The sequence below is a fragment of the Bombina bombina genome, chromosome 1 (assembly GCF_027579735.1).
Source record: "Bombina bombina isolate aBomBom1 chromosome 1, aBomBom1.pri, whole genome shotgun sequence".
In the NCBI taxonomy this organism is placed as follows: domain Eukaryota; kingdom Metazoa; phylum Chordata; class Amphibia; order Anura; family Bombinatoridae; genus Bombina; species Bombina bombina.
This window is the reverse complement of record NC_069499.1, coordinates 3,187,500-3,199,535: the sequence shown is the minus strand read 5'-3', so window position 1 is coordinate 3,199,535 and position 12,036 is coordinate 3,187,500. Positions and strand designations below refer to the sequence as shown.

General features: G+C 43.0%; 1 protein-coding gene across 1 annotated transcript in view; it reads right to left on the bottom strand.

The window, feature by feature from the left end:
- Positions 1-9,312, bottom strand: part of FAM161B (FAM161 centrosomal protein B) — a 377,946-nt gene extending 368,634 nt beyond the window's left edge. The window contains exon 1 of the mRNA XM_053697065.1: positions 9,012-9,312. Within this exon, the coding sequence (XP_053553040.1) occupies positions 9,012-9,289 (278 nt within the window). The 5' untranslated portion in view covers positions 9,290-9,312. The remainder of the gene's footprint in view (positions 1-9,011) is intronic.
- Positions 9,313-12,036: the final 2,724 nt, after the last annotated feature.

The window sequence follows — 12,036 nt, the reverse complement described above, 5'->3', positions numbered from 1 at the left end:
TACTATACCTTCTCATCTAGCACACACATTACTGCTAACCTCTACCCTACATGTACTATACCTTCTCATCTAGCACACACATTACTACTAACCTCTATACTACATGTACTATACCTTCTCATCTAGCACAGACATTACTGCTAACCTCTACCCTACATGTACTATACCTTCTCATCTAGCACACACATTACTGCTAACCTCTACCCTACATGTACTATACCTTCTCATCTAGCACACACATTACTGCTAACCTCTACCCTACATGTACTATACCTTCTCATCTAGCACACACATTACTGCTAACCTCTACCCTACATGTACTATACCTTCTCATCTAGCACACACATTACTGCTAACCTCTATACTACATGTACTAGACCTTCTCATCTAGCACACACATTACTACTAACCTCTACCCTACATGTACTATACCTTCTCATCTAGCACAGACATTACTGCTAACCTCTACCCTACATGTACTATACCTTCTCATCTAGCACACACATTACTGCTAACCTCTACCCTACATGTACTATACCTTCTCATCTAGCACACACATTACTGCTAACCTCTACCCTACATGTACTATACCTTCTCATCTAGCACACACATTACTGCTAACTTCTACACTACACGTACTATACCTTCTCATCTAGCACAGACATTACTACTAACCTCTACCCTACATGTACTATACCTTCTCATCTAGCACACACATTACTGCTAACCTCTACCCTACATGTACTATACCTTCTCATCTAGCACACACATTACTACTAACCTCTATACTACATGTACTATACCTTCTCATCTAGCACACACATTACTGCTAACCTCTATACTACATGTACTATACCTTCTCATCTAGCACACACATTACTGCTAACTTCTACACTACATGTACTATACCTTCTCATCTAGCACACACATTACTGCTAACCTCTACACTACATGTACTATACCGTCTCATCTAGCACACACATTACTGCTAACCTCTATACTACATGTACTATACCTTCTCATCTAGCACACACATTACTGCTAACTTCTACCCTACATGTACTATACCTTCTCATCTAGCACACACATTACTGCTAACCTCTACACTACATGTACTATACCGTCTCATCTAGCACACACATTACTGCTAACCTCTATACTACATGTACTATACCGTCTCATCTAGCACACACATTACTGCTAACCTCTATACTACATGTACTATACCTTCTCATCTAGCACAGACATTACTGCTAACCTCTACCCTACATGTACTATACCTTCTCATCTAGCACACACATTACTACTAATCTCTACACTACATGTACTATACCTTCTCATCTAGCACACACATTACTACTAACCTCTATACTACATGTACTATACCTTCTCATCTAGCACAGACATTACTACTAACCTCTATACTACATGTACTATACCTTCTCATCTAGCACCCACATTACTACTAACCTCTACCCTACATGTACTATACCTTCTCATCTAGCACACACATTACTACTAACCTCTACACTACATGTACTATACCTTCTCATCTAGCACACACATTACTACTAACCTCTACACTACATGTACTATACCTTCTCATCTAGCACACACATTACTACTAACCTCTATACTACATGTACTATACCTTCTCATCTAGCACCCACATTACTACTAACCTCTACCCTACATGTACTATACCTTCTCATCTAGCACACACATTACTACTAACCTCTACACTACATGTACTATACCTTCTCATCTAGCACACACATTACTACTAACCTCTACACTACATGTACTATACCTTCTCATCTAGCACACACATTACTGCTAACCTCTACCCTACATGTACTATACCTTCTCATCTAGCACACACATTACTGCTAACCTCTATACTACATGTACTATACCTTCTCATCTAGCACACACATTACTGCTAACCTCTACACTACATGTACTATACCTTCTCATCTAGCACACACATTACTACTAACCTCTATACTACATGTACTATACCTTCTCATCTAGCACACACATTACTGCTAACCTCTACCCTACATGTACTATACCTTCTCATCTAGCACAGACATTACTGCTAACCTCTACCCTACATGTACTATACCTTCTCATCTAGCACACACATTACTACTAACCTCTATACTACATGTACTATACCTTCTCATCTAGCACAGACATTACTGCTAACCTCTACCCTACATGTACTATACCTTCTCATCTAGCACACACATTACTGCTAACCTCTACCCTACATGTACTATACCTTCTCATCTAGCACAGACATTACTGCTAACCTCTACCCTACATGTACTATACCTTCTCATCTAGCACACACATTACTACTAACCTCTATACTACATGTACTATACCTTCTCATCTAGCACACACATTACTGCTAACCTCTACCCTACATGTACTATACCTTCTCATCTAGCACACACATTACTGCTAACCTCTACCCTACATGTACTATACGTTCTCATCTAGCACAGACATTACTGCTAACCTCTACCCTACATGTACTATACCTTCTCATCTAGCACAGACATTACTGCTAACCTCTACCCTACATGTACTATACCTTCTCATCTAGCACACACATTACTGCTAACCTCTACCCTACATGTACTATACCTTCTCATCTAGCACAGACATTACTGCTAACCTCTACCCTACATGTACTATACCTTCTCATCTAGCACACACATTACTGCTAACCTCTACCCTACATGTACTATACCTTCTCATCTAGCACACACATTACTACTAACCTCTATACTACATGTACTATACCTTCTCATCTAGCACAGACATTACTGCTAACCTCTACCCTACATGTACTATACCTTCTCATCTAGCACAGACATTACTGCTAACCTCTACCCTACATGTACTATACCTTCTCATCTAGCACACACATTACTGCTAACCTCTACCCTACATGTACTATACCTTCTCATCTAGCACAGACATTACTGCTAACCTCTACCCTACATGTACTATACCTTCTCATCTAGCACACACATTACTGCTAACCTCTACCCTACATGTACTATACCTTCTCATCTAGCACACACATTACTACTAACCTCTACCTTACATGTACTATACCTTCTCATCTAGCACAGACATTACTGCTAACCTCTACCCTACATGTACTATACCTTCTCATCTAGCACACACATTACTGCTAACCTCTACCCTACATGTACTATACCTTCTCATCTAGCACACACATTACTGCTAACCTCTACCCTACATGTACTATACCTTCTCATCTAGCACACACATTACTGCTAACTTCTACACTACACGTACTATACCTTCTCATCTAGCACAGACATTACTACTAACCTCTACCCTACATGTACTATACCTTCTCATCTAGCACACACATTACTGCTAACCTCTACCCTACATGTACTATACCTTCTCATCTAGCACACACATTACTACTAACCTCTATACTACATGTACTATACCTTCTCATCTAGCACACACATTACTGCTAACCTCTATACTACATGTACTATACCTTCTCATCTAGCACACACATTACTGCTAACTTCTACACTACATGTACTATACCTTCTCATCTAGCACACACATTACTACTAACCTCTACCCTACATGTACTATACCTTCTCATCTAGCACACACATTACTGCTAACCTCTATACTACATGTACTATACCTTCTCATCTAGCACACACATTACTACTAACCTCTATACTACATGTACTAGACCTTCTCATCTAGCACACACATTACTGCTAACCTCTACCCTACATGTACTATACCTTCTCATCTAGCACACACATTACTGCTAACCTCTACACTACATGTACTATACCGTCTCATCTAGCACACACATTACTGCTAACCTCTATACTACATGTACTATACCTTCTCATCTAGCACACACATTACTGCTAACTTCTACCCTACATGTACTATACCTTCTCATCTAGCACACACATTACTGCTAACCTCTACACTACATGTACTATACCGTCTCATCTAGCACACACATTACTGCTAACCTCTATACTACATGTACTATACCTTCTCATCTAGCACACACATTACTACTAACCTCTATACTACATGTACTATACCTTCTCATCTAGCACACACATTACTACTAACCTCTATACTACATGTACTATACCTTCTCATCTAGCACACACATTACTACTAACCTCTATACTACATGTACTATACCTTCTCATCTAGCACACACATTACTACTAACCTCTATACTACATGTACTATACCTTCTCATCTAGCACACACATTACTGCTAACCTCTATACTACATGTACTATACCTTCTCATCTAGCACACACATTACTGCTAACTTCTACACTACACGTACTATACCTTCTCATCTAGCATTTGTAATTATTTTTTACGAGCCACAATGTGTCTAATGATATATTTATTTTTTTATCTGCTTGATCATCATATAGTATTTATACTAAGAACGTCTGTTTGCACCGATTAGCTTTGCCACTTGGTAGCTAATTTACACTGCTACTTATTTGTAACATTCTATTTGGACCTTGATATTTTTAATCTTTGTATTTGCTATTCCACATTGTCATATAAATATTTATTTACACAGATTTACCTCCTACCATTTTTTTTTATCAGCAATTGAACATTTACACACCTAGACATATAATTTTAATAAATATTCTATTTTATTTATCTATTCTCTCGTGTGTGTTTTTAATAAAATATCATTGGTTCACTGGTGACTTTGCAACAATAGTATTACCCTACTAAATTCTATGTTATTAGTATTAGTATGGTCATTTTGATTTCCTTTAAAAGACAGTCAGCCGTAGGCGCCACCTCTCACCCCCTCTTTTTCTAGTTCACTAGCACTACCATACCTGTACTAGACCTCCTAATCTAGCATATACACTACCATACCTGTACTAGACCACCTCATCTAGCACAGACACTATCACTACCATACCTGTACTAGACCTCCTCATCTAGCATAGACATTACCACTACCATAGCTGTACTAGACCTCCTAATCTAGCATAGACACTACCATACCTGTACTAGACCTCCTAATCTAGCATATACACTACCATACCTGTACTAGACCGCCTCATCTAGCACAGACACTACCACTAGCATACCTGTACTAGACCTCCTCATCTAGCATATACACTACCATACCTGTACTAGACCTCCTCATCTAGCATATACACTACCATACCTGTACTAGACCTCCTCATCTAGCATATACACTACCATACCTGTACTAGACCTCCTCATCTAGCATATACACTACCATACCTGTACTAGACCTCCTCATCTAGCATATACACTACCATACCTGTACTAGACCTCCTCATCTAGCATATACACTACCATACCTGTACTAGACCTCCTAATCTAGCATATACACTACCATACCTGTACTAGACCTCCTCATCTAGCATATACACTACCATACCTGTACTAGACCTCCTAATCTAGCATATACACTACCATACCTATACTAGACCTCCTCATCTAGCATAGACACTACCATACCTGTACTAGACCTCCTAATCTAGCAAATACACTACCATACCTGTACTAGACCGCCTCATCTAGCACAGACATTACCACTAGCATACCTGTACTAGACCTCCTAATCTAGCATATACACTACCATACCTGTACTAGACCTCCTAATCTAGCATATACACTACCATAACTGTACTAGACCTCCTCATCTAGCACAGACACTACCACTACCATACCTGTACTAGACCGCCTCATCTAGCACAGACACTACCACTACCATACCTGTACTAGACCTACTCATCTAGCATAGACATTACCACTACCATACCTGTACTAGACCTCCTCATCTAGCATAGACACTACCACTACCATAGCTGTACTAGACCTCCTCATCTAGCATAGACACTACCACTACCATAGCTGTACTAGACCTCCTCATCTAGCATAGGCATTACCACTACCATACCTGTACTAGACCGCCTCATCTAGCACAGACACTACCACTACCATACCTGTACTAGACATCCTCATCTAGCATAGACATTACCACTACCATACCTGTACTAGACCTACTCATCTAGCAGACACTACCACTACCATAGCTGTACTAGACCTTCTCATCTAGCATAGACACTACCACTACCATAGCTGTACTAGACCTCATCTAGCACAGACACTACCACTACCATACCTGTACTAGACCTCCTAATCTAGCATAGACACTACCACTACCATAGCTGTACTAGACCTCCTCATCTAGCACAGACACTACCACTACCTGTTCTAGACCTGCTCATCTAGCATAGGCATTACCACTACCATACCTGTACTAGACCTCCTCATCTAGCATAGGCATTACCACTACCATACCTGTACTAGACCTTCTCATCTAGCACAGACACTACCACTACCATACGTGTACTAGACCTTCTCATCTAGCATAGGCATTACCACTACCATACCTGTAGTAGACCTCCTCATCTAGCACAGACACTAACACTACCATACGTGTACTAGACCTCCTCATCTAGCATCGACATTACCACTACCATACCTGTACTAGACCTCCTCATCTAGCACAGACACTACCACTACCTGTTCTAGACCTGCTCATCTAGCATAGGCATTACCACTACCATACCTGTACTAGACCTCCTCATCTAGCATAGACATTACCACTACCATACCTGTACTAGACCGCCCCATCAAGCACAGACACTACCATACCTGTACTAGACCTCCTCCTCCTCTAGCATAGACATTACCACTACCATACCTGTACTAGACCTCATCATCTAGCATAGACATTACCACTACCATACCTGTACTAGACCTCCTCATCTAGCATAGACATTACCACTACCATACCTGTACTAGACCTCCTCATCTGGCATAGACATTACCACTACCATACCTGTACTAGACCGCTCCATCAAGCACAGACACTACCACTACCTGTTCTAGACCTCCTCATCTAGCATAGGCATTACCACTACCATACCTGTACTAGACCTCCTCATCTAGCATAGGCATTACCACTACCATACCTGTACTAGACCTCCTCATCTAGCATAGGCATTACCACTATCATACCTGTACTAGACCGCCTCATCTAGCAGACACTACCACTACCATACCTGTACTAGACCTCCTTATCTAGCGCAGACACTACCACTACCATACCTGTATTAGACCGCCTCATCTAGCATAGGCATTACCATTACCATACCTGTACTAGACCTCCTCAAGAAGCATAGACATTACCACTACCATACCTGTACTAGACCGCCTCATCTAGCACAGACACTACCACTACCATACCTGTACTAGACCTCCTCATCTAGAAAAGACACTACCACTACCATACCTGTACTAGACCTCCTCATCTAGAAAAGACACTACCACTACCATAGCTGTACTAGACCTCCTCATCTAGCATAGACACTACCACTACCATAGCTGTACTAGACCTTTTCATCTAGCATAGGCATTACCACTACCATACCTGTACTAGACCGCCTCATCTAGCACAGATACTACCACTACCATACCTGTACTAGACCTCCTCATCTAGCATAGACATTACCACTACCATACCTGTACTAGACCTCCTCATCTAGCATAGACATTACCACTACCATACCTGTACTAGACCGCCTCATCTAGCACAGACACTACCACTACCATACCTGTACTAGACCGCCTCATCTAGCACAGACACTACCACTACCATACCTGTACTAGACCTCCTCATCTAGAAAAGACACTACCACTACCATACCTGTACTAGACCTCCTCATCTAGAAAAGACACTACCACTACCATAGCTGTACTAGACCTCCTCATCTAGCATAGACACTACCACTACCATAGCTGTACTAGACCTTTTCATCTAGCATAGGCATTACCACTACCATACCTGTACTAGACCGCCTCATCTAGCACAGATACTACCACTACCATACCTGTACTAGACCTCCTCATCTAGCATAGACATTACCACTACCATACCTGTACTAGACCTCCTCATCTAGCATAGACATTACCACTACCATACCTGTACTAGACCGCCTCATCTAGCACAGACACTACCACTACCATACCTGTACTAGACCGCCTCATCTAGCACAGACACTACCACTACCATACCTGTACTAGACCGCCTCATCTAGCATAAGCATTACCACTACCATACCTGTACTAGACCTCCTCATCTAGCATAGACATTAGCACTACCACACCTGTCCTAGACCTCCTCATCTAGCATAGGCATTACCACTACCATACCTGTACTATACCGCCTCATCTAGCACAGACACTACCACTACCATACCTGTACTAGACCTCCTCATCTAGCATAGACATTACCACTACCATAGCTGTACTAGACCTCCTCATCTAGCAAAGACACTACCACTACCACACCTGTCCTAGACCTCCTCATCTAGCATAGGCATTACAGCAAACCAAAACTTTTTCTTTACTATATTTTCTCATCTAGCGTTTCCTTACAGCAAACCACTGCTCTACATGTACTATAGCTTCTCATCGATTACATCCTTATGTAGTACCATATTACAGCAAACCACTACCCTATATGTATTAGACTTTCTCATCCGATGACCAAGGCATTAGTTTTTATACCCCAGGATCAGGCAGTAGGCATATTACCATGATAGAGGGGGCTTATTTGCACGCATTATGTGGTTTAGGTATTAAGGGGTTTCTTTAGAGCTTTATAATATCTTTACAATTTGTACATGGGAATTCCTGTGATACTATAAGGAACACAATATTTAATTGTATATGATGTAAGCAGCTTGCGTAATTAGTTTACAGCCATTTAATCTATACATAAATTCTTACAGCCGAATGTTTAGACAATGTGCAATCTGGCATTTAGTTGGAGAATAACACAAATGATAATGCAGTGATATAAGAGACACACTCACCTTGTGACCTTACTCTGTATACCAGGCTCCTGCACAGGACTCTTTTTAGCACCAAACAATTCCTCCACATGAGGCTCTGTGGGTGTGCATGAAGACTGCGCAGGATGAGACGTGTACAGTGCACTTAACTCCTGCAGATAGAAGCCATTCCTGATCTTTAGATCCAGTAGCTTGTTATATAAGTCCTGCTCAGCCCCCTCCTCATCTACGTAATCTATTAATCTAGCAACACGTCCCAACAAATGTCCATCAGTTACCGAGACATCGTCCAGCTCCATTGTACCTGCACAGAAAAAGTAGGTAGAAAATCTAGAACCCAAGGCCATGAACACAAACTATCTGCAGAGATAAAGCAGACGCAGAAGCTAGACCCCAAGGCCAGGAACACAAACTATCTGCAGAGATAAAGCAGGCACAGAAGCTAGACCCCAAGGCCAGGAACACAAACTACCTGCAGAGATAAAGCAGACACAGAAGCTAGACCCCAAAGCCAGGAACACAAACTACCTGCAGAGATAAAGCAGGCACAGAAGCTAGACCCCAAAGCCAGGAACACAAACTACCTGCAGAGATAAAGCAGACACAGAAGCTAGACCCCAAAGCCAGGAACACAAACTACCTGCAGAGATAAAGCAGACACAGAAGCTAGACCCCAAAGCCAGGAACACAAACTACCTGCAGAGATAAAGCAGGCTCAGAAGCTAGACCCCAAGGACAGGAACACAAACTATCTGCAGAGATAAAGCAGGCACAGAAGCTAGACCCCAAGGACAGGAACACAAACTACCTGCAGAGATAAAGCAGGCACAGAAGCTAGACCCCAAGGCCAGGAACACAAACTACCTGCAGAGATAAAGCAGGCACAGAAGCTAGACCCCAAGGCCATGAACACAAACTATCTGCAGAGATAAAGCAGGCACAGAAGCTAGACCCCAAGGCCAGGAACACAAACTACCTGCAGAGATAAAGCAGGCACAGAAGCTAGACCCCAAGGCCATGAACACAAACTATCTGCAGAGATAAAGCAGGCACAGAAGCTAGACCCCAAGGACAGGAACACAAACTACCTGCAGAGATAAAGCAGGCTCAGAAGCTAGACCCCAATGACAGGAACACAAACTACCTGCAGAGATAAAGCAGGCACAGAAGCTAGACCCCAAGGCCAGGAACACAAACTATCTGCAGAGATAAAGCAGGCACAGAAGCTAGACCCCAAGGACAGGTACACAAACTATCTGCAGAGATAAAGCAGACACAGAAGCTAGACCCCAAGGCCAGGAACACAAACTATCTGCAGAGATAAAGCAGACACAGAAGCTAGACCCCAATGACAGGAACACAAACTACCTGCAGAGATAAAGCAGGCACAGAAGCTAGACCCCAAGGACAGGTACACAAACTATCTGCAGAGATAAAGCAGGCACAGAAGCTAGACCCCAAGGCCAGGAACACAAACTATCTGCAGAGATAAAGCAGGCACAGAAGCTAGACCCCAAGGCCAGGAACACAAACTATCTGCAGAGATAAAGCAGGCACAGAAGCTAGACCCCAAGGCCAGGAACACAAACTATCTGCAGAGATAAAGCAGGCACAGAAGCTAGACCCCAAGGCCAGGAACACAAACTACCTGCAGAGATAAAGCAGGCACAGAAGCTAGACCCCAAGGCCAGGAACACAAACTATCTGCAGAGATAAAGCAGACACAGAAGCTAGACCTCAAGGCCAGGAACACAAACTATCTGCAGAGATAAAGCAGGCACAGAAGCTAGACCTCAAGGCCAGGAACACAAACTATCTGCAGAGATAAAGCAGACACAGAAGCTAGACCCCAAGGCCAGGAACACAAACTAACTCCCTCTGTATCTCACTCATACACCCGCTAGTGATCCCCTCTGTATCTCACTCAAAAACCAGCTAGTGACCCCCTCTGTATCTCACTTATACACCCGCTAGTCACCCCCTCTGTATCTCACTTATTCACCCGCTAGTGACCCCCTCTGTATCTCACTTATACACCCGCTAGTGACCCTCTCTGTATCTCACTTATACACCCGCTAGTGACCCCCTCTGTATCTCACTTATACACCCGCTAGTGACCCCCTCTGTATCTCACTTATACACCCGCTAGTGACCCTCTCTGTATCTCACTTATACACCCGCTAGTGACTCCCTCTGTATCTCACTTATACACCCGCTAGTGACCCTCTCTGTATCTCACTTATACACCCGCTAGTGACCCCTCTGTATCTCACTTATACACCCGCTAGTGACCCCCTCTGTATCTCACTTATACACCCGCTAGTGACCTCTCTGTATCTCACTTATACACCCGCTAGTGACCCCCTCTGTATCTCACTTATACACCCGCTAGTGACCCCCTCTGTATCTCACTTATACACCCGCTAGTGACCCCCTCTGTATCTCACTTATACACCCGCTAGTGACCCCCTCTGTATCTCACTTATACACCCGCTAGTGACCCTCTCTGTATCTCACTTATACACCCGCTAGTGACCCCTCTGTATCTCACTTATACACCCGCTAGTGACCCCTCTGTATCTCACTTATACACCCGCTAGTGACCCTCTCTGTATCTCACTTATACACCCGCTAGTGACCCCCTCTGTATCTCACTTATACACCCGCTAGTGACCCCTCTGTATCTCACTTATACACCCGCTAGTGACCCCCTCTGTATCTCACTTATACACCCGCTAGTGACTCCCTCTGTATCTCACTTATACACCCGCTAGTGACCCCTCTGTATCTCACTTATACACCCGCTAGTGACTCCCTCTGTATCTCACTTATACACCCGCTAGTGACCCCCTCTGTATCTCACTTATACACCCGCTAGTGACCCCTCTGTATCTCACTTATACACCCGCTAGTGACCCCTCTGTATCTCACTTATACACCCGCTAGTGATCCCTCTGTATCTCACTTATACACCCGCTAGTGACCCCCTCTGTATCTCACTTATACACCCGCTAGTGACCCCCTCTGTATCTCACTTATACACCAA